This window comes from Canis lupus, chromosome 9, assembly GCF_011100685.1.
Source record: "Canis lupus familiaris isolate Mischka breed German Shepherd chromosome 9, alternate assembly UU_Cfam_GSD_1.0, whole genome shotgun sequence".
Taxonomy (NCBI): Eukaryota; Metazoa; Chordata; class Mammalia; order Carnivora; family Canidae; genus Canis; species Canis lupus.
In genome coordinates this window covers 5,928,144-5,951,569 of record NC_049230.1, presented here as the reverse complement: position 1 = coordinate 5,951,569, position 23,426 = coordinate 5,928,144, and the positions used below count along the sequence as shown (strand labels likewise).

General features: G+C 48.8%; 1 protein-coding gene and 1 long non-coding RNA gene across 19 annotated transcripts in view; one reads left to right on the top strand and one right to left on the bottom strand.

Annotated features, from left to right (window-relative positions):
* Positions 1-3,047: 3,047 nt before the first annotated feature.
* Positions 3,048-4,542, bottom strand: LOC111097294. 6 transcript variants are annotated; one of them, XR_005364207.1, is made up of 2 exons: positions 4,361-4,542; positions 3,048-3,899 (listed from the first exon to the last, which is right to left on the bottom strand). It is a non-coding gene; the product is annotated as an uncharacterized LOC111097294 (long non-coding RNA). The 6 variants fall into 6 exon arrangements; XR_005364209.1 differs by having other exon boundaries at positions 3,048-3,843; positions 4,361-4,539; XR_005364204.1 differs by lacking the exon at positions 4,361-4,542 and adding an exon at positions 4,193-4,354.
* Positions 3,820-23,426, top strand: part of TMEM94 (transmembrane protein 94) — a 35,815-nt gene continuing 16,208 nt past the window's right edge. For 5 of the 13 annotated variants that reach the window (XM_038546605.1, XM_038546607.1, XM_038546600.1 and 2 more), the window contains exon 1: positions 19,316-19,576. In XM_038546605.1, coding sequence (XP_038402533.1) covers positions 19,523-19,576 — 54 coding nt within the window. In that variant the 5' untranslated portion in view covers positions 19,316-19,522. Of the gene's footprint in view, positions 3,978-15,445; positions 15,576-19,315; positions 19,577-23,426 lie in introns of those variants that run through there. The other 8 variants (XM_038546606.1, XM_038546601.1, XM_038546599.1 and 5 more) reach the window with 3 other exon arrangements.

The following is a 23,426-nucleotide window of genomic DNA, read 5'->3' as shown; positions in this document are numbered from 1 at the left end:
TCAGGATGCCTGGGTGGCTTAATGTTTGGGCATCAGCCTTCGGCTCAGGGCATGATCCCAGAATCTGGGATTGAATTCCACATCGGGCTCCTTGCATGAGGCCTGCTTCTCCCTCTGCCTATGTCTCTGCCTCTCTATGTCTTTCATGAATAAATAAAATCTTTTTAAAAAGTCACATGCTCTACTGACTTAGCCAGCCAGGTGTCTAGGTGTTCCAATTTTATTGTAATTTTATTTATTTATTTATTTATTTATTTATTTATTTATTTATTTATAAAAAGATTTTGAGAGAGTGTGCATAAGCAGCAGAGGGAGAGAGACAAGCAGACTCTCTGTTGAGGGGGGAGCCTGATTCAGGGCTTGATCCCAGGATCCCAAGATCATGACCTGAGCAGAAGGCAGATGCTCAACTGACTGAGCCACCCAGGCACCCTTTTTATTTTTATTTTTTATTTTTATTTTTTTCCCCTTTTTATTTTTTTTTATTTTTTATTTTTTTTAAATTTTATTTATTTATGATAGTCACAGAGAGAGAGAGAGAGAGAGAGAGAGAGAGGCAGAAACATAGGCAGAGGGAGAAGCAGGCTCCATGCACCGGGAGCCCGACGTGGGATTCGATCTCGGGTCTCCAGGATCGCGCCCTGGGCCAAAGGCAGGCGCCAAATCACTGCGCCACCCTGGGATCCCCCCCCTTTTTATTTTTAAAAAATAATTTGGGACACCTGCATGGCTCAGTGGTTTAGCGTCTGCTTTTGGCTCAGGTTTCCCAGGGTCCTGGGATCAAGTCCCACATCAAGGTTCCCCACAGGAAGCCTGCTTCTTCCTCTGCCTATGTCTCTGCCTTTCTCTGTGTCTCTCATGGAATAAATAAAATCTTCTAAAAAATTGTAAAAATTAAAAAGTAATTAATTTGAGAAGGCAGGGAGGGGCAGAGGGAGAGAGAGAGAGAGGGAAATCTCAAGCAGAATCTGTGTGGAGCCCAGAGCCTGACATGGAGCTTGAGCCCACGACTCCGAGATCATGACCTGAGCTGAAATCAGGAGTCTGGATGCTCAATCAACTGAACCACTTAGGTGTCCCTTAAATTGAAGAATATATAGTTGACGGTAATGCATTATTATCTTCCTGTCAAAGACAGAAAACAATGTGTTAAGTGAAGTGATAGTTATCTGAGGCAAACGGAGAGGATGAGAGAGGATGAGAGAGAGTTATCCAGGAAGACAGGAGTTGAGAGGCATTTCAGTCCCAGGGAACAGGACAAGCTGAGTCCTAGGGATGGGATATAGCATGTGAGGCTGGGGTAGGGGAAGGGACTAAGAATACAGATGGAGAAAGGAAGAGGGATTTCTCTTTTTTGGAGGAATGTTGAAAAAAAGAAATAGTAGATGAGGAATATCCACTGGAAGGCTTTGGTTTCCACATAAAGCTTTTTTTTTTCCTTAAGATTTATTTGAGAGAGAGAGAGAGAGAGAGAGAACCTCAAGCAGACTCCCCCTTGAAAGCAGAGCCTGATTTGGGCTCGATTCCACAATGCTGAGATCATGACCTGAGTCGAAATCAAGAGTTGGCTGTTTAACCAACTGAGCCACCCAGGCACCCCTCACATCAAGGTTATTTTGATATGGAGACAGATGAGGCTCCAGAAAAATGAAGGATTGGTACAGGTGCCTGGTATTGCTAGATAGACATCAAGACATGGCCACAGGGATCTCAGAGATGCAAAAAGTCTTGCCAGGGTGAACTTAGACTGGGTACACTGGCATGTTTTGGCTTGATTTTTTTTTAATCACTTAAAAAATTTTATGTGACAGAGAGAGAGAGAGAGAGCGCGCACACAAGCAGGGGGAGGGCCAGAGGGAGAGGGAGAAGCAGACTCCCTGTTGAGCAGGGAGCCTGATGCAGGACTCCATCCCAGGACCATCCCAGGATCATGACCTAAGCCAAAGGCAGACACTTAGCCAACTGAGCGACCCAGGACCACCCCCCTCGCGTTTTAGCTTTATTCGATTTACTTCTTCAGCAAAGTTTTATGACTTTGGTGATGGTCGGGGGGTGAAGGATTGTAGCACAGCTCCTTAAACTGGTAGACACACAGTTTAAGTTTGAGTGATATTCATAAAACCTGGTGGAGCAGAGAAACAAGAGCAGCCAGAGATGACTTGAGGTACAAGGTGGAGCAGGGCAGGATGACTATGATACATTTGTTGGCCACATAAACCTTCTGAGATGAAGTAGAACGACATAAGGCACAGGCGATTGGCTAGATCGGTTCAACAAACATTTACCGGGTGCAGGTTCTGAGTAAGGTGCTGTGGGGGCTGCCAGGATAAGACAGCTGCCTTTTGGGAGCTCCAGGTCTTACAAAAATAATATTTTACAAAGCATTACTTCCGTAAAGGCGGCAACAGAAACACAGCACTAGAGAGTGAGAATTTCAATGACTCAAAGTCAGGGACGGCTTTGGGGCAGGGAGCATTAGAGGTGAATTTTCAGGATGGGCGTGTATTTGAAGGTTGGCTTTATTGGTAGGAAGGAATCTTCAAAGGGTAGGGAACCTCTTGGGAAAAAGAGCAGAGGTGGGAGGGTCCCAGATGCATTTAGAGGATGGCGAATCTATGCGGCTGCAGGAATAGTTTGGCCTGTGGGGAATTAGTCTGGAAACATATGTCTGAGTTGATTTATAAGGGGCCTTGAATGTCAGGAAGAGAGACACAGAGATCTCCCTGTATAGAGAGGTATCTATTTGCAAAAGATAAACTGCAGGGGATCCCTGGGTGGTGCAGCGGTTTAGTGCCTGCCTTTGGCCCAGGGCGCGATCCTGGAGACCCGGGATTGAATCCCACATCGGGCTCCTGGTGCATGGAGCCTGCTTCTCCCTCTGCCTGTGTCTCTGCCCCTCTCTCTCTCTGTGTGACTATCATAAATAAATAAAAATTTTTTAAAAAAAAAGATAAACTGCAGAAGATTGTTGTGTGCAGAAAGGTAACATGATGTTTTAAGCCAGGGCTAGAACAGTTGAAACATATAAAAGCAGATACCAAAATATCTTCTTGTTCAGCTGAGAAGAGAGATTTTAATTATATAATTAAATTTATTAATGGGGGAAGGGGGCTCTTACTTCCCAAGGCCAGCCATGACCCTCTTTTAATTTTATAAACAGAGAAGCAAAACACAAAAAAACAAGTCTCCAGACTTCCATCTCTGGGAAAACTGAAGTAAATACTGACACAGGCTTGCTTTGTTTTCCCAAGAGAGCTCTCCCAGGCGATTTCTCTAATTATCTAAGAAAAAAAAATTTTTTTTAAGCTTGTTTTTTCCCTTTAGGGTACAGCTGAGCTGAAGGGAAAACTGAAGTCTTGCCTTAGGTTCTCCAGTTTTGGTTCGGTTGCAGTATTAGTCTCCGAGGGACTGTCTCCGAGGTCTCTAAGCCAGGTGTCTCTAGGCATTTGCTCACAGCAACAAGAGGGGAGCTTAGAAGAAATAGCAGATCCTGGCGTTCTACGAAAGGGCTGATTTTAAAAAAGAAAAAAAGGCGGCTTGGGTGTGGCTCTATCTTTTTAGGATATACATAGGAAAAGTAATTGAGGTGGAAGCCGTGCCCTCGCCTCTGGTCAGGACCTCTGGACCTGAAAGCGCCAGAGCCACACACCCACAAGTGGACAGCGGGTCCCTACTCTCCCGCCGGCATCACTCGGCCTTTAATTCCGCCAGGCTCCCAGAGGGACTGTTTCAGCTACAGTCTAGCGCGCTCCGCAGCCAATAAGAAACCAGGACTCTCCGCCCGTCTCGGGTTTTCACCAATCGGCGTCCAGCACTTTGGCCTGCTAGCGGCGCCTCGGTTGTCTGAGAAGGGAGGCAAGCCCCCTTAGAGTTGCCAGCACCGGACATGGCCGCGGCCCCTGGAGGAGGGGACGCGAAGTGAGGAGGGGGCAGGGAGGGAAGAGGACGCGGGCGAGGAGGACAGCCCCCCGGCCCCGGTAAGTACCAGGAGGCCGGTGGCCCGAGGCAAGGGGAGCAGGGAAGCAAGGGGGCGTGGGGCTCGGCCTTCCACGCCCTCTGGATTCTTGGCCAGGGAGAGGGGAGTCTGGGGTCTGCACCCAAGAAATGGCCTCGGGGGATCTCTTCGGAGGCGGAGCCCGGGGACCGGCTCTTGCCTCCAGCTCCTGGCCGCTTCCCTTTCCCGGGTGCTCACACTTGCCCTCGGCCCTGGCACGGCCCCTTGGGGGTCCCGCGTCCGATGGGAGCCTCCTGCCAACAATGAATCCCGGCCCCAGGGTGGAGGTGTCTGGGCCCCGGCTCAGGGGGCTGCGGTGTATTGACGGGCCCCTGGGGACCCGCGCCCCCAGCCCCCGGTTCAGACCGTTGTCCCCCCTGCGCGCGCTCTCAGCTGCCACCTGGGCCCTCGTGCTGACCACGTCCGAGTCCAGGTGGATGGAGCCCGAGGGCCTTGACCCCGAGCGGCCCGGTGACCCTGCAGTTGGAGCGTGCCCTGCCTTTTTTTTTTTTTTCCTTCTTTTTTCTTTCCGTCTTTACAGAAGCGTTTAAAGACTCCTTAGAAGCAACCATAGGAACATAATACTTGCCATCCTGCAAACCGACTGCTGTGCTTGCCGCCGCGCCCTCCTTCCCCTGCCGCACACCCCTGAAGTCCAGCCTCGCAGTCCCTCGCGTGCGCGGTGGGAGCCCCTGCCGGGTGCCCGGTGCCAAGTGCCAGGGAAACCCTGCCCTTCTTTCATTGGTGTGGAACCACGGGCTGCACTTTGGCGTGTTCCTTGATTTGGTCACGTGCTGCCACATCCCACCCTCTCTTCCGAGTTTTTGTGTGGCTCCAGGGGAAAAAAGGAGGGAGGTTTGCACTGAGCCTGTTTTCCTGCAAGCCTGTGATTTTTGCATCAGAGGAGCTGATGGTTTTCTCCTGCTTTGTCCAACACACTCCGCTTTAGCGACGTACTTTGGCTATTCCCTGGGTACTCTTAGACACTCTAGGACGGTGGAAGTGGGGAGGGAGGAGTTTTAACGCTTTAACTTTACAAATGTGGAGAGTAACTTTTGGGAGAGGCAAAGGGGCAGGGGCAGGGTCACCTGGAGCCAGGACTGGCACTCTGAAGTCTAAGAGTCTGAAGTTCTTTATCCACCAGACCAGTTGTCTGCTAGGTGTGATTGAGAAATAGTTCCTTAACTTTTCTGAGCTTCTTGCAGAGTAATTGCTTGCCTTAGAGATAGTATGTGGATGATCTCTATCTATAGGTATATATGGCATGAGCACCAGCACTAGATTCTTTTTTTTTTTTTTTTTTTTTTTTTAAGGATTTTATTTATTTATTCAGGAGAGACACAGAGAGAAAGGCAGAGACTTAGGCAGAGGGAGAAGCAGATTCCCAGTGGAGAGCCTGATGCAGGACTCGATCCCTGGACCCCGGGATCATGCCCTGAGCCAAAGGCAGAGGCTCAACCGCTGAGCCACCCACTTACTAGGCCACCCACTTACTAAGTTCATAATACATTTTTGCATTCATTATTTGTAAGTAACCAACAGGTAGTTCCCTGGCTGATTTCTTGTATTAATATTTATTGTAGTCTTTATAAATATTTTGAGGTGAAATGACTTCAGTGATTCTTAGCTGAGAGGGCAGGAAAGGATGGAGTCAGAGCAAGGTAGGCTGTCTGTTTTTTGGGAGAACAATTGTAGTGTTATTAATGGGGATGTGTTTTGTGTAAGAACAGTGTAGAGGCAGAAAACACTTGAGAACCACAGAAGAAAGAAGAAATATCCCTATGGTATGTCTTCATGGTAATCTTGGCAAAAGAATGGCCGATCTTAGTATTCTAACAGGTAGTTTTATTTATTTATTTTTTAAGCAATGGCACAAGTCAGGTTCATCATCTAGAATAATAAAAATGTTCCACGGAGTAAAAAAGTTTGAAAATCACTCTAAAGATCAGAACACATCAGAACATAGCCTATTATTAACCCTGGAACAGGGGCAGCATGTTCAAATAAAATCCACAAATTCTCTGAAGTCTTATTTTAGCTGCTGTGTTAGCTCTAACTTCCTTGTTCACTGGTTCTTTGTGTTAGAACTTCAAATAGAGAAACTGGTGGGTACCGTGGAATAGTTCCTAGACCAGGGAGGTGAAGTATAAACCATCCCCTTGATAATCAGCCGTCAAATAATTGAGAGTTAACTGCCCTTGAACTCCCCCCACCAGCCTTACCCTGTCCCTTGTTTGTGGTGACCCGACATCAGAAGATTAGATGGAGAGAGCCAGGGTTGGGCAGTGAAATGGAGGAAAACAGAAAGCCCTTCACATTTCTATTTTGAGAAGTTGCTAGGGAGTGCCAGCTCCAAGTGTTGAGAATCAGCCTTTTGGAAAGCTTAACTCCTGCCCAACTAATGAGAAGTGAAGGTCACGATCCTTTGGTTCTTCCTCAATGCTCTTTCCCTAATGTTGAGCTTGGGAAACAATTTCTGTAGAGAGGGGGAGGAGTGCTAATGTAAATACTACCTACACTTGAGGCTTTATTGAACCTTACCTGGTGAGTCCAGGATGAACTCTTATAAACCTCCCCAGTTGGAAAGACACAAAGACTCTAAATCCATTCCTGATGTTCAAGTGAGAAGTTTCTAGGTCATGGTTGGCACTTCTCCACTCCTACATGTGTGTCAATATTTATCTTGTTATTGTGTCAGTGTTGTTTCCTTGAGAGTGTCTTTCTTTACCTAAAAGATAGCCTCCTTTAAAAATATTGTTTGAAAAAAAAAATGTTGTTTGAACCCTGGTTTCTAAGCCTGGATTTGTGTCCAGTAGCACAGGTGAACTCAAGGGTAAGCCAAAGCTGTAGCGGGAATGTTCTTCTGCCGGAACTGACCCGCCAACCAGAATGTGTGGTTTGGTGATCAGGGGTTTGTGTAATAATAAGCTTTGCTTGTGGCTGCTGAGATGGTAGTAAACAGTATTGGTCACATGGTATGGCAAGTAGGGTAAGGGCCAGATTTAGACCCGCCAAGATGCCTGCCTCAAGCTGGGCACATCTCACACTGATTGCTTTGGGCTTCCCTAGTTCCAGAGACCCATGTGGTGGGGGAACCAGGGGTGCTCAAGGGATGGAGACCCTTTCAAGGGGTTACAGTGGCCTTTGGGAAACCAGAAACCTCAGTATAGTTATATGAACCTAGTTTTCTTAATTTCAGGATCCTTTTGAGAAAGAGATTTGTGATAGGAATATTCCTTCATAGAAAGGCGAACAGCAAAATACTGGGAAATAGTTGGAAAGGATATACACTAGAGAGAATATCAAAGGTGTGTTTAAAAGAGCATATATATCTTTAAAAGGAAGAGTATTGCTTTGTAACATAAGCCAGAGCTAATTGCAAAATCAGAGTCAGAAGTTAGTGATTTTTTGGTTATCATGGTAAAATATACATAACATAAAATTGACCATTTGAACCAATTCAGTAGCATGAAGTGCATTGACACTGTTGTGCAAACATCCCCACCATCCATCTCCAGAACTTCTTCATCTGCCCAAATTAAAATTCTGTCCTCCTTAGCACTAACTCCTCATGTCCCCTCCTGCCCCCAGTGTCCGGCGATCACCATTCTCCTTGCTGTCTGTAGGAGTTTGCTTACGCCAGGAACGTCAAATAAGAGGAATCATCATATAGCATTTGTCCTTAGTGTAAGGTCACTAGAGTTTATCCATGTCGTAGCATATGATAGACTATTCTTACTTTTTTAAGGCTCAGTAATATTCCATTGTATGTGTAGATCACATTTGACTTACCCATTCATCTGTTGATGGACACTTGGCTTGCACCCACCTTTTGGCTACCGTGAATAGTGCTGCTAGGTACTTGAGTATACAAATACTTGTTGGAGTCTCTGTTTTCACTTCTTTGGGGCATATATCCAGAATTATTGCTAATTTTCCAAATTTTCACATGGTTTGAAAATCAAAAGGTATAAATATATGTACAGTCAGATTCCTCCCCTCTGACTCTTGTCCACAGCCACTCCGTTCCAACTTAATAATTTTTTCTTTTGTGAGCTGTGCTTTTGGTACTTAAGAAATCTAAGCCAAAGTCACAAAGATTTTCTCCTATCTTATAATTTTACATTAGGTATCAGATCCATTTTTGTGTATAGTGCAGGCTGTATTTCCAAGTTCTTCTTTTCTCTTAATCTGAATGTTCCAATTTTTCCAGTGCAGTGTGTTGAAAAGACTACCTTTCTCCACTTTTGCAGACTTCTCAAAAAATCAATTGACCATATATATCTGGATCTATTTTTGGATATTCTATTACCAGGTCAATACCACATTGCCTTAATTACTGTGGCTTTAAAAACCTTGAAGTCTGGTGGTGAAAGCCTTCCAAACTTTGTTCTCTTGGGGTCTAACGTGAACGTCTCTTGTTACAAGTGGAACTGAGCATCTTTTCATGTGCAGAAGCTACTGGATTTCTTGATCTCTTTTGTCTCTCAGGGTTAGAAGACATCATAAAAGGTTATCTTTTATTTGCTACCTGATGTATTATTATCTTCATAATTTTCCAGCCTCTGCTTGGATCCCTCTGATGCTGGGGAATTCATTGTCTCTCAGGGAAGCCTGTTCCTTTAAAAAAAAAAAAAGATTTTATTTATTTATTCATGAGAGACACACAGAGAGAGGCAGAGACATAGACAGAGGGAGAAGCAGGGGCTCTGTGCAGGGAGCCCGATGTGGGACTCGTTCCCAGGACTCCAGAATCACGACCTGAGCTGAAGGCAGACGCTCAACTACTGAGCCACCCAGGAGTCCCTGTTCCATTTTTTTGTTTTGTTTTCTTCTTTTTTAATTTGTTCCATTTTTTATGCAGTTCTAATTATATAAAAGATACCACTCATGTTGAGTCCCCCCCCCCCAACACCCCCTCAGAGTAGGTCATTGATAAAAATATTGATTAGGACACTACCAAGGATAGAACCCTGAGGCTTGTTATTAAAAACCTACCCACAACTGAACATCAGTCCATCAGTTAGTACCCTTTGGGCACAGCTACTCAACTCAATACCAGTCCACCCCATTGTGTTTTCGGTGTTTTGGTTATGGTTAGAATATAAGTGCAGCTAATGAAGGTTGTGTTGGAAGGAATTAGAAGGACAGTCAATTCCTCAGCTTGCCCTCAACCTGAATCTTGGGCACCTACTTAGCTCTTTGTGAGCTGGTTCTGAACTTGGCAGCAGGAAGCATCCATCCCTTTGTTTCCATGGCTACTATGCTGCCTTTGTCTAGATACTCATCCTGGCAAACCAAGATTATAATTTTCATCTACTTCTTCTGTAATTTCTTTCCCTTCCCTCCTTTTTTTTAAAGATTTATTTATTTGTTCATGAGAGACACACACAGAGAGAGGCAGAGACATAGGCAGAGGGAGAAGCAGGCTCCACTCAGAGAGCCTGATGTGGGACTCAGTTTCGGATCCTGGGATCACGTCCTGAGCCGAAGACAGACACCCAGCCATTGAGCCACCCAGGGATCCCCTTCCTTCCCTTTCTGATCCATTCTCTACCCTCTCAAAATACTGGGACCCGCTCAGAACCTTCAGTGACTCCCCAGGGTTATTTTGGTTTGGCGTTTATGCACCTGTGCATTTTGGCCCCTGATTCCCTGCTCAATATAGTCCTTTATTTCTTCTCTCTTTCTTAGATCCTCTGCTCTAATTGAACAGATCGGATCACCATTTTTCTTTCCCCCTCCCCTGCTTTTTTAGTATGTCCCACACCCAGCATGGAGCCCAACAGGGCTTGTACTCACGACCCTGAGATCAAAATCTGAGCTGAGATCAAGAGTGGGACACTTAACCTACTACTGAGCCACCCACCACCCCAGATCACCATATTTCTAAAGGGCTCCATGCTTTTCTTCCTTGATGCCTTTGTTGAGACTTCTAGTTCTTGCTTGGATTGTTCTCACTCTTCTCATTCTTTTTTTTTTTTTTTTTAAGATTTTATTTATTTATTCATGAGAGACACAGAGAGAGAGAGAGAGAGAGAGAGAGAGAGAGAGAGAGGCAGAGACATAGGCAGAGGGAGAAGCAGGCTCCATGCAGGGAGCCTGACATGGGACTCGATCCCAGGTCTCCAGGACTCCATCCCGGGTCTCCAGGATCACACCCTGGGCTGAAGGCGGCGGCACTAAACCGCTGAGCCTCTCGGGGCTGCCCACTCTTCTCATTCTTAAGCTTTCCTAAGTGCACTGCTTGAGCCTTGGCTTCTTTTTATTATTTTTAAAAGAGTTTATTTATTTATTTAGAATGTGAGCTGGGGGGAAGCAGAAGGAGAGGGAGAAAAAATCTAAAGCAGATTCCATGGTGAACATGGAGCCTGAAGCTGGCCTCGATCCCACAATCCTGAGATCATGACCTGAACCAAAATCAAGAGTCAGCTAGCTGCTCAACCAACTGAGCCATGCAGGTGCCCTGGGCCTTGGCTTCTTTCAGCAAGGGATTCCTGGCCCCCACACCCCTGTTTCATTTTTTTTTTTTTTTAATATTTTTTTTTCAATTTTTATTTATTTATGATAGTCATAGAGAGAGAGAGAGAGGCAGAGACATAGGCCGAGGGAGAAGCACGCTCCATGCACCGGGAGCCCGACGTGGGATTCGATCCCGGATCTCCAGGATCGCGCCCTGGGCCAAAGGCAGGCGCCAAACCGCTGCGCCATCTCGGCCTTTTGGCTAAGATCAAGTGTAGTATCACACCCCTGTTTCAATTCTCATTTGGTATTTCAACGCCAACTTAAATATCAGTTATATTTTCTCAGAATATTCAAAGCCTGGCTGTATTATAAATCCCTGTTGTGAAGGGACCATATCTTATACTTTTGTGAAAATAAGACTATTCCTTACATTGAGTAAATACGTACAGTTATTACACACAGTAGGCACTGGATAAATGTTTCCTTCATCAACCCTTCTCTTTTATTTATTTATTTAGTTAGTTAGTTATTTAGTTAGTTAGTTTTAAAGATTCTATTTATTTGACAGAGAGCTAGAGAGAGCCAGAGAGCACAAGCAGGGGGAATACCAGAGGGAGAAGGAGAAGCAGGCTCCCCGCTGAGCAGATAGTCCAGTTGGGGATGTGGGACTCAATTCCAGGACCCTGGGATCATGACCTGAGCCAAAGGCAGATGCTTAACTGAATGAGCCACCCAGGCACCCAACCGTTTTCCTTCATATCCACCAAACTTTGCATGTGCTAGACATTTTAGAGGTTGGTAGAGCTAATTTAGTTGGAACTTAGATCCCACCTTACTTTTTAGAAATCAGCTGTATCTACTGAGGCATTTTTTCCATATGATAAAATGCACCTGTTTAAGTATAGAGTTCAAAGAGTTTTGACAAATATATACACCCTTGTAACCACCACCCACAGTCAAGATATTGAACTAAAGGCTCCTGTGCTCTTTACAGTTTTTCCCTCCCTGTAACCCCAGGTAACCCCTCACTTGCTTATTGTCACGATAAATTTTAAATTTTTTAAAAGGATTTTATTTATTTATTCATGAGAGACAGACAGACAGACAGAGAGGCAGAGACACAGGCAGAGGGAGAAGCAGGCTCCACGCAGGGAGCCTGATATGGGACTTGATCCTGGGTCTCCAGGATCAGGCCCTGGGCTGAAGGTGGTGCTAAACCGCTGAGCCACCTGGGCTGCCCAATTGTCACTATAGATTAATTTTGCCTGTTCTAAATTTTATGGAAATGAGATCATATGCTATGCCCTCTTTTGTCCTCCGTTCGCTCAGCAAATGTTTTTGAGATTCAGCCACATTGTTGCATTGTATCCGTGCAAGCTCACTCCCTTTGGTTGCTGCACAGAATTCCATTGTATGGATATACCACAATTCATTCACGTGTGAATGGACGTTTGGATTGTTTCCAGCTTTTGGCCATTTTAAATAAAGATGCTATGAACATTTGTAGACAGTTCTTTTTGAGGAAGTATGCTTTCATCATGGGGAAGTATGGTGAGTGGATACTCAACTTTTTTCCTTTTTTTTTTCTTTTAAGATTTTACTTATTCATGAGAGATACAGAGAGGAGGAGAGACAGAGACAGAGGGAGAAGCAGGCTCCCCACAGGGAGCCTGATGCCCACTTGATCCCTGGATCTGGGATCAAGCCCTTGTGGTGAAGGCAGATGCTCAACTGCTGAGCCACCCAGGTGGCCCTGGATACTCAACTTTATCAGAAACTGCCAAAATGTCTTCCAGAGTGGTTGTACCACGTGACATTCCCACCAGCAGTTTATGAGCTTGTATCCTCATCAACACTAAATATTGTCAGTCTTTTTCATTATAGCCATTCAAGTGGGTATGTATTAATATTGGGGGCACCTAGGTGGCTCAGTAAGTTAAGCATCTGGTTCTTGATTTTGGCTCAGGTCATGATCTCAGGGTTATGGGATGAATACATTAATATAAATGTTAGCATTTAATTTAATTATTTAAACATTACATGTTAATATTGAATCTTCTAACTTATGAACATGGCATATCTCTCCATTTATTTAGGTCTTGAATTTCTCTCAATAGCATAGCGGCCTTACGTATATATTTTTAAAAGTCATCCCTAAGTATTCACTATATTTCCTTATAACATATAGGAATTTAATCTATATTTGCATTTTGTATTTTGACCTTGTATCTTGTAAACTTACACACTTACTTGTTCTGTCTCTTAGAATTTTTCCTATACGATCGAGTCTTTTGCAAATAAAGAGTTTTACATATTTTATAGTATTTATGCCTTTCGTTTTCTTCTTCCCCTTACTTTTTAAAAAAATATTTTATTTATTTATTCAAGAGAGACACAGAGAGAGAGAGAGAGAGGCAGAGGGAGAAGCAGGCTCCATGCAGGGAGCCCAATGTGGGACTCCATCCTGTTCTCGAAGGATCACACCTGGGGCTGAAGGCGGCGGCGCTAAATCACTGGGCTACCGGGGCTGCCCCCCGCCCTTTTTTAAAGTAAGCTCTAGGCCCAGTGCGGGGCCGAACTCATGACCCTGAGATCAAGAGTACCGTGTTCTGGGACACCTGGATGGCTCAGTGGTTTTGCGTGTGCCTTCAGCTCAGGGCATGATCCCGGAAACCCAGGATCGAGTCCCACATCGGAACACCTGCATGGAGCCTGCTTCTCCCTCTGCCTGTGTCTCTGCCTCTCTTTCTGTGTCTCTCATGAATAAAAAAAAAAAAAAAAAAGTTCCATATTCTACCTACTGAGCCAGCCAGTTACCCTCTTCTTACTTTTGAGTTTATTCTTCACTTAGGTGGCACTTTGTTCATATTTCTTGTTTCCTGGTGATAGTAATGGCAAGTGTTTATTAAGACTTACTATATGCTAAATACAGTACTAGACCTTCTGCATATAATATTTTATGTAATTCTTGTTGCTTCTTTGTGAAATAGGCATCTTTCTATGAACGAGGATACTGAAGCTCAGAGAGACAAGTAATTTACCGAGGGCACTTGGCGCTTGATACATGTTAGAGCCAGGATTTGAACCAGGGGTATGTGGCTTCGAAGCCTGTGCATTTTTTCACAACGGACCAGAGGTAGAACTGGCCCTTTAAGGATCTAGCTGCTGGTTTCAGATTAGACAGTGAGGACCGTTCTTTCCCAGAATCCCACATATAGAGTGATGGGAAAACAGAGACTCTTAGAAAAATGTCCTGCTCCTGGCTGCCCTCTCTGAATGCTGTGGTTCCAGCTGGCCGCAGAGTTATTTCACTCCTGTTGTGTTGGCAGAAGGAGCCAAGCATAATCCCCATCTGGCTTCTGGTGCCTTGCCCTGTGTGGCGACTACCTCATCCAGGCCCTGCTGGGATGGGGTGCATGGGGACCTTGAGCTGTACTTGTAAACAGGGACTGGGCTGTGTGAGTCAGAGTGGCCTTGGGGAGACATGGATTCAACCTCTCAGGATCCCATTTCAGTTGGCTGCCAAAGACCAAATGTCACTGCATTGAGAGGCTGCTTCCAGTGTCACCATCTGTCTCTGACCCTCTGGGGCTAGCTCACTCAGCTCTGAAAGCCTTGGTTGCAAAGGGCAGGGATAGGGAGAGACGTGGAAGCACAGGCCTGTCAGGTCAGCACTAGTGCCACCTTGCAAGGAATCACACGGGGATTTGGAGTGGAGTTGGTGGCTGCAGAGCTGAGGCCTCCTGGCTGGGCTCTCTGGGTGCAGCTTTTTTACTGTTTCTAGACAGCTCTTTTCTGGATCAATTCTTCTGGGCTTCTGACAAGCTCCACTTCATGAGGCTTTGCTATAGGCCCCAGAAAGAACTGCCCTAGTCAGCAAGTTAATGCTTTCTCCACAAGTAGTCACCGGGCACCGAACCAGATTACTCAGTGGCACTCTACCCAAACACTCCCCAGTGTGAAATTATTAAAGTGTGTTGGTTGCCAGGATGGGTGGGTGAGGATCAGGGGTTGTGTGGGGAGATAGGACTAGTCTTCATTTTCCAGATGGTTGTCAGATTGGATCACCCATCCTGGTAGGTATCTGCCCAGGTACCTGTGGAGCACTGCCCTGTCAGCAAAGCACACAAGAAGCTCAGCTGTATGGCATGTGGGCATGTGTATGTGTGGGCATATGTGTCTGGGTGTGCATGTGTGGGCACATGTGTGTGGGCATGTGCATGTGGGCATGTTTGTGGGCACATGTGGGTGGGTTCCAGTTTACCTTAATGCTAACCTTTCTTTATTTTTAAAATTAATTAATTCATTGTTTTTCCTAATCTCTACTTTTTTTTTTAAGTTTTTATTTATTTAAGTCATCTCCACACCCAATGTGGGGCTCGAATATACACCTGAGCCAGATGGGCACCCCTAGTCTTTATTTTTTATTTATTTATTTAAAATATTTTATTCATTTATTCATGAGAGACACACAGAGAGAGGCAGAGACATAGGCAGACGGAGAAGCAGGCTCCCTGTGGGGAGCCTGACACGGGATTCAATGATCGAATCAAATGATCGATTGATCTGGGATTATGCCCTGAGCCAAAGACAGACGTCCAACCAGAGTTACCCAGGTACCCCTAGTCTTTATTTTTTAAAAAAGCTGAGAAGCCAAGGTTTCTCCTGCTTGCTGCAAGTCAGTGAGCCAGAGTGCACATGGAGCAACATATAGCATGCGTCCGAAAATGAGGGTTCATAGAGGGGAAGCTTCGGACTTCCAGCGAGCCCTGTGCTGCCTTCTCCTTCCCAGCCTCAGGGTGCAATCCACCCACAGCTGGATACCTGGGGAAACTGTGCTGCCAGGACAGGGCTGGCTGGGCCCCGGAAGTCCAGGGTTCCAGTCTTTTCCACGAGCCTCTCTGTTGTGTATATACCATCCTGTTTCTCACTAGCTGCCCATGCAGCACCCTGGACTGATGGGGTCTCTCCCTTCCTTCTTGCCAGATGCTGTGACAGTGATAGAGTCACTGGTCCTTGTACATGCCGGGGAGGAGCCTTCCTTTTGGGGGTGACCGCATTCATCTGGGCATGCCTGCAGTACTCTGGGCCCATGGATGTGAAGGAGAAGCGCACGGTAGGCCACGTTTGTGACCTGATGGGTATTATCTATGTGTCTCTGTTGGACTCTCCCTACTTGCGTTGGCCTGGGAGTTCCTCTTTTGGGGGCTTTAAACCAAAAGTGAGAGAGGGGGCTTTGGCTCTCAGGATTGGGGTGTGGGATGGTGGTCCCCCCTAAGACAGTGCTATTACTGGGCTGGGAAGCACTCAGGGAGCTGGGAGCACAGACCAGAGGGTGGGGACCAGTTAGCATGCCGGCCTGGGAGCAGGTTTCTGATTTGGGTTGGCTCTGAGCCAGTCTTCCACCTCTTGCCCAGGGGTGTGTAATTTCATTTGTTTGCTCTTTGCTAGGGCTCTGCCCCAACCTGCTGAGCCATGTTGAGTACTGTTGGGCACCCTCTCTGTGGTTAGGGAAGAGCTCCTCAGTCAGACTCCAAACACAGCTGCATAACCAGCTGGAGGCAAGGAGCCAGGAGGCCCAGGCACTGGCAAGGTCGGCCCCCTCCTCCCAGCCTGATGCAGGTACACCTCCCAGCCTCTGTATACTGCAGGTACACCTCCCAGCCTCTGTATACTGCCTTCGACAGGCAGTGGATTTGTTGGCAATCGGAGTATCCTTCCCCTGTGACGAAGACTGCCCCAGGGGAGGTCCTTCTGTCTCTTGCCTGGACTTCTGGCACAGCATCCTACAGGTCCCCTTTCTCTCATCTTCTTTCCCCACTTGCTGTAAGAGAAAGGTGTCCAAAATGCAGAGCTGGCTTTTGTCACCTCTGCTTAAGAGTCTGCAGTGACTCCGCGCCACCTGCTGAAACACTGAATGTGACAGGCAAAGCTCACCGTCATCCCACTGCTGCCCGTTGGCCCTGCGTCCCTAGCCTCCCCTACTTTGCCTTTACTACTTGTCATTCTGCATGCTTTAGGGTTTGGGTACACTGTCCACATTTAGGCTCTTTTTTTTTCCTGACAAACTCCTATTCTTCTTTATTTCAAGCCCCATCACCTTCTCCTAATAAGTCCTCCTTCCCCCTCCAGAAGTCCCTCCTTCCAGGATTCATAGTAGTACCTCCACCACTGTGCCCACCACGCTGTATTGAAATCTGCCCGTCCCACTCTATTCTAGTGTCCCTGGCTCCTAGTGGAGAGCCTGGCGCGCAGCAAGGGCTTGGTGAATATTTATCAGTTTGAACTTAAGGATGGCAATTTTCCTGTCAAAGAGATCTTGGAAGGTTTGGAGAAGGAGCAGTGGGGTCCACACACTGGGTCCCTGGTGGTGCCTGCCTGCCCGCTGGCTCATTCAGCTCCAGGCTTCACATGCCTCTGGGCTGGCTGTGGATCAGGCTTGTGGGCCTGAACCTGGAGCAGCTGTGTGCAGCCTCCTGGTTACAGATGCCCCTGGCTGCTCTGCAGGTGTCCATCCTATGCATGATTGCACAGAGGGAAAGCTACGTTTACTTTGTCCCTAGCCTGAATGCAAGGCCGCCACATCCAATTACAAGAGCCGTGCATTGTTCAGTGACGGAGGGCAGCCCCCAGAAGCTTTGCTGTTGTGTGATGTGGTGGCCAGCCGGGGTGAGGCTGACAGCATTGTCCTCTGGTTCCAACCTGTTGCTGAAACACTGCTTCCTAGCAAGCCGGGAAAACAAAGTTCTGTGAGCCAGCGGGCTGGCTTCTCTCTCAAGCCTGAGCAAGAACACTCCAGGGCTTGGGAGGGATCGCTCTTAGGGGCCGTTCTGCCTACAGGATTTTTCTTTATCCTCTTTGTCTTTCTGGAGAGATGAGTTCTGAACTAGAAACATTGTCAGCCGTATTCATGGAATACCTACTTGGGGTTGGTGGAGCTCTAGGCTCTGGCGGGGTCACCCCCACTCCAGTTTGGAGAGGCTTGTGATCCAGCTGAGGAAATAATAGTGTAAGCACTGAAGAAATAGAACTGGACAGAGGTTCTACTGGAAGTGGCTTGCGAGTTGTATACGTGGTTTCTAAAGATTACCCCAGTGACCTCCTAAGGTCAGGGCTTCTTAGAGGGTGGAGGGCGTGGGAATGCAGAGAGCTGGGTGGCGGAAGTTGATCGAGAGGGGCTTGGCATTCCCTGGCAGTAGCCCAGGATCAGCTTGGCTGTTGCTGGCTGCTTTTCTGCTCCCCCACCCCTTCATGACCTACCAGTCCTCCGTGTCCCATCTGAACCTCCTTTCCTCGGTCGCCAGTCCCCTGTGGTGGACAGGCTGTAGTGGTGAATGTCTGGACTTGTTTCTTAGGTGCAGTGCTCCACTTTTCATATGTAAGAAGGGGACAGGATGGAAGTCCTGCGGAGCCCTGGGTTAGGCCCCGTGAGCTGCTCTTTCTAGGGCCTGTCACACAGGAGGGAGAATGTTTGCTTAGCTATGGCCCCCACAGAGCAGGGCCTTGGTTGGGAGTGAGAGGGAAGTGTGTCCTGGGAGCAGGGGACAGGGGGACACTGGTCTCTCCTTGGTCTGCTAAGGCTGCAGCCCAATGTGTAGATGACTCCTCCTCAGGGAGACCTCCTACCCTTAACTTCTGGACGTCCTGGCCCCTCCTTTTCTGCTCCCGTTCAGATCTGGATTTGGCAGGGGTGGGGTGGGAGGACAAGGAGCTGTGCTTCAGAAGGGGGAGAGGAGAGGCTGGCTTGAACTCAGCTGAGGCTCTCTCTCTCCCCCTCCTTGCAGCTGGCAATGGTGGAGATGGTAGAGATGGTGTTGTCGGTGTTGTCTGGGAAACAGGGCCCTGGAGAGGAGTGCTCAGGCTCTAGCCTGCACTCTCTAGTTATTGGACCTGTTGGCTGCTTCCTCTCCCTTGGGGTTTTGCAGCGCCTTCCTAAGAGTGGCCTGGACGTAGGCTGAGATGTTTCCGGTTTACTCCCAGGGCCTTTTGGGGGTCTGTGCAGGGAGCTGCCTGTGTGTCAAATTCAGAGTCCCAGAGCGATCGATGCTCAGGCTCTGCTTGCTGCTCCTGGAATCATAGGTCCCTGCGTGGGAGTCAAGGCCCTGTGTGTGCAGGGGCCTCCTGTCCCAGAAGCTCTTTGGCAGGTATGTCTAAATGTGACTGCATGTTTATCAGCTGCTGGCTGAGCTCTGCTGTTGGGGGTACCCCCAAACTCCTGCTATCTAGTGGGAAGGTGTTAGGTCGAAGGTATTGGAATCCTCAGAAGCCCTTCCTGTTTGCTGGCTCTACCCTCTTTCTCTGGACTCTTCCACTGGATTCTTCCGTTGGCTTCCAGTCCCCTGCTCTGTCTCCTAGAAGTCACTGCTCCAGGCTTCTCAGTTGCCAGTCTTTCCCCCTTCCACACTGGATGTGCTGCTATTAATAACTGGCAAGTCCCCCCTCCCCTCCTTCCTGCAGCTACAACTGTGGGAAGAGCTATTGTTGGCATGGCTCCATACTGGGAGTCTCTGAGTGATATGGGGGAAGCTCTTGTGGATGGCAGGCCCCCACCTTGCCCAGTGACTTGGGGCCAAGGAGGGGTGGTCTGGGGAGAGAGCCCTCGGGCTCCAGCAGCCTGCTCAGCACAGCCTCTCCTCCTGGTGTACGCACACCTTGTTGGCTGCAGCCGCCCCCCTGCTCACCCTTCGGTGGCCTCTGATCACTGGGCCAAGCTCCTGGGCATCTGGCAAAGCATCTACAAACTTTCTCCTCAACCCGGCTCCTCCCTCCCTCTGGCTCTCCCTCCCTCCCACAGCTCCGTTGCTGCACTGCCTCCTCCTCCCTCCCTAAATCTGCAGCGTGACTGGAAATAGGCTGAATTAATCAGCAGACTGAAGCTTCACTCTGCACGGATCCTCTGCGGCACAGGCTCCGGCTCCTCGCTCCCACGCTCCCCAGCCCACTCCCCTCTTTTTCTCTTCTCTCACCCTTTCTCTCTCTCTCTGTTCCTGCCTCTACTCCTCTCTCCTTGAGGGTGGTGTTGGAAGTTCTGTAGTTGACTCCTTGTGGCTCAGGCTCTACCACATGCTCTTTAAGCAGACAGAGCTATGGATGCCCCTTCAGGGCAAATGCACCAAAGTGAGTATGCTAACTTGGTTTTATATTTCTGTTGCAAATGCCTTGTTCTCTGCTTTGTGTGCAAGGCTTTTGTGGCATAGTAATTGCCACAAGTCTTGAAAATGGGTGCTGCACCGGAGGCAGCTCAGATTATGAGGTAGCTAGGATTGAAGAAGGTTAAGAATGGGAATCCCAATGCCCGTGTGTCTAGGCAGCTGCCATCCAGGCTCCCAAGTCACCCAGAGCAAGAATGGAGCTGAGCGTCCCAGTGGGGCATCCTGTTGAGTTATGCTGGGACCTGGGGGTAACGGGAAGCCCTGGGCCTGGATGTCAACCCTCCTTGGGGCTAGGAAGGGTTTTTGTTTTTGTTTTTTGCTGGACCACATGCGTTGTTGAGCTGGGAGGAACCAGGGCCCGGCTGATTTCTTCCTCAGTCTGGGAGGCTGCAAGAAGAAGAAGATGAGTGGAAGTGCCAAGGTCAGCAGGAGGCTGGAAGAGGAAGAAGCTTGAGGCTTTGATTTGCCTGGCTGAAAAAAGACTCAATTTGTGTCTAGCCAAGCTAAAAAGAGATTTATCATGGCTATTAAAAAAGACCAGCTTCAGTGACTTAGGCATGACGTGGAGTCCAGCTTTGGGTCCACTCCCCACCTGCACTGGCCAAGAAAGCTGGGATGGTGGGGACCTGGTTCTGGGGCCAGCCAGCTCTGATTAGCTATTGGCTATTATCAGGGCTAGGGGTCATGGGCTAAGTTCATAACCTATCTACCTGAGCCTATGGGAACAGATTTTGCTCCCCAAGCAGGTGGAGTGGGAAGGTAAACAACTGCTGTGGGGATAGAACCTATGAGGGGTCCTGAAAGGACCGGGGCTGGGGGGCCAGATGCTTTTGGATCTGGGCCACCTGGGAAACCTGACCAAAGTGGTGCAGCTTAGGGGTGTTGGCTCTGGAAAGGCACATTAGACTGACCCAGATGCACAGCATCAGGCCCCACAGAGCTGGTCCTGTTCAGTAGTGGATTTTTTGTAGTTCTGATTTGACCGAGTTCTTTCCCTACCCTTCTGCTGCTCTCAATCCCCATGCCCTCCCAGTGTCCCCTTTAAAAAAAATTGTTTTAAAGATTTTTATTTATTTATTTGACAGAGAGAGAGAGCACAAGCATGGGGAGCAGCAGGCAGAGGGAGAGGGAGAAGCAGGGAGCCTGACATGGGGCTCGATCCCAGGACCCCAGGATCACAACCTGATCTGAAGGTAGATGTTTAACTGACTGAGCCACTTAGGTGCCCCTAATTAATTTATTTGAGAGAGAGAGAGAGAAAGAGAGAGATCATGACCTGAGCCGAAATCAAGAGTTGGACTCTTAACTGACTGAGCCACCCAGGCACCGCTGCCCCCCCTCCCCCCCACACTCAGTGTCCCTCTTTGATGGAGGAGAAGCCCAGCTCATGATGGGCATTTGTGGCCAGCATCTCCTGGGCCTGGGCTTCCTAGCACCTCAAGTTACTTTGCTGGGTTCAGTTGAGCCTGAGCGTTGTTCTACCTGCAAAGCATTGGTGTAAGTGGAGATGCAGGCTCCTGCCTCCCCTCTGCTGTAGAGCTTGCACTTAGCTCTCACTCCTCACCCCAGGAACATCTTGGGAGGTGTCTGGCAGTGGGATGGGTGGGAGATTTGGACCATCTGGGAAGCATGAAGAATCTCTCACTCCCTCTGGGTACTTAAGGCTGGGGCAGTTTTTTCTCACCCTTCTTGGCCCTGTAGACAGGAAAAGCAGACCTTCAGATGGCATGTGTAAGAGTTGGGTCCCTCCCAAACCAACCACACGCATCCTTGCACGGTCTCTCTATTGGTGCTCAGCCTAACTTGTGTTTTGAGAAAGGCCAGCAGAGCCCTCTCGCCCATGGTGCTTTCTTCATTTCCTTTGAAAATGCTGAAGTTCCACCAAGTTCCTCATCTTTGGCTCTCACGTTGCAGGGGACCGGGTGGGGGGTGGAGCACAACAGGAGAAACCGTGATTTTACCGGTAACTGGTACTCTCCTGCCTGCCTACCTGCCAGAGACAGGGTGAGGTGTGTGTGAGGGGCGGAGGCAGCTGAAGAAGTGTGCCTGGGGCCACGGAGAGCCGGCTGGCCCAGAAGGCTGTGTCCTTGCCCCAGGGCCTGCCTGTATGGGCAGGCATTTTTCTCCAGGAGGCGTGTGATTACAGAGTGGCTATTTTCTCTCTGCTTCGCTGTCTTTAATCGCCAGTCTGGGGTTGGTGTTCCTGGCCAGACACAACATGCGTGGGCAGACGCACACAGTCAGCTCTGCAGGCCTCTGCTGGCCCGGCCCCAGGAGCATCTGCTACCCTCTGGCCCATACCTCCCACACCTGGAGAGCAGTCGTGTGCAGGTTCTAGGAACCTGGGTGCAGAGAGGAAGAGTAAATCCATTTCTGGGTTGTGGAGAGGGGGGCACCTGGAATGAGGCAGCGGATGTCAGGACGGCCACGAGATGCACAGAGGGGAGTCACAAATGTCCAAAGTCTAAAGGCCTCACTAGAAGGGGGGCATCACCCTGGTTCCCTGGCTGCTCCTTTCAGCCTTTGCCTGTCTTTTGAACATGGTCAGCATCCCAGATGCTGCAGCTTCCCTCGTGACCTGCAGCCCCTGAGATTTATCCGGCCCTCCCTCTCTCCTGCCCAATCTCCGTCTCTTGTCTGTTTGGCCGGCAGCCTTTCCACCTCTGCGGGCCAGCCTTTCCCTGCCTCCAGGACGTTTTCTCACTGGAGCATTTCTGGAGGCCTGGCCCAGGCAAATCCATCTCGGGAACCTTCACATCTCCCCCTGTGGAAAGAGGGTTCCCAAAGTGGAGCCTAAGGGAGAAGGGGGCGGTGGGGAGGCACAGTGTGGGAGACCCTGTGTGCAGTGGCTGTGTCTTGCAAATCCTTTTCTTCCCTAGGTTGGGTGGAACAGGTGTCACCCCCCAGGCCAGCCCCTGAGACTTGAGAAGGCCTCTTCTCCTTTCTTCCTCCCCTCATGCAGGAAACTTTTTTTCCTTCCATGTGAGGAATCAGGGAGGCAGATGTGCAGATCTTAGCCTTCCCTGACACTCATCTGTCCTGGGCCATGGCTTCTCAGGAAGGCCCCAGGGTCTCTGCCAGAGGGAGGTAGATGCTCTGGAGTAGAGTATTTAACCATGCTGGGGTATAGGCCCTTTGCCCAGAGGGCCATATCTTCTTGAGCTGAAATAACCAGTTATCCCTCTGGGAAGAAGCAGCTCTTATCTTCATAATCCCCCAAAGCCAGCATGGAGAGCAGGGATTAGGGGAGATTTAGGCATGGGATCTGGGAAATCTTGGGGCCAGGCTCACCCTGGAGCCCGTCCTCATCCTTCAGGCCGAGATAGCTGGCAATGAGCCAGTGTGGGGGCTCCACTCAGGTGCATCCTACTGGAGAGGGGGGGGAATCTACAGTCAGGGGATACTGTCCCTGTCCCTTCTAGTTGTAGAGATATGTGTCCTGTGAGGGGCAAGGTTGCCAAGGAGGGCGGTGGATATGCAGACAGGCATGGAGAAGGAAATCTGGAATGTCAGTAGGCAAAGCCAGGGCAGGCCCCAGGGAAAGCACAGGGAGTGTAGGGGAGGGCAATGAGCTGGAGTAGCCAGGGCGCCACCAGCTCAGCCACCCTTGGTCAGGACTCAGTAGATACCCCAGCCCCTTTCTTGGGGCCCCAAGTCTAGGGCTTTGCTCCTCTTGCTCAGGAACCTTTTCTGGTGGGAACTCGCCTCAGAGCTCTTGGGATGGCCCAGCTTGCCAGCACTCTTTTCCCAGGGGGCAGTGGTGGGGGGTGGGCATGGGGGATGTTCTTTTTGCCAGGACCCCCAACCTAGGGATC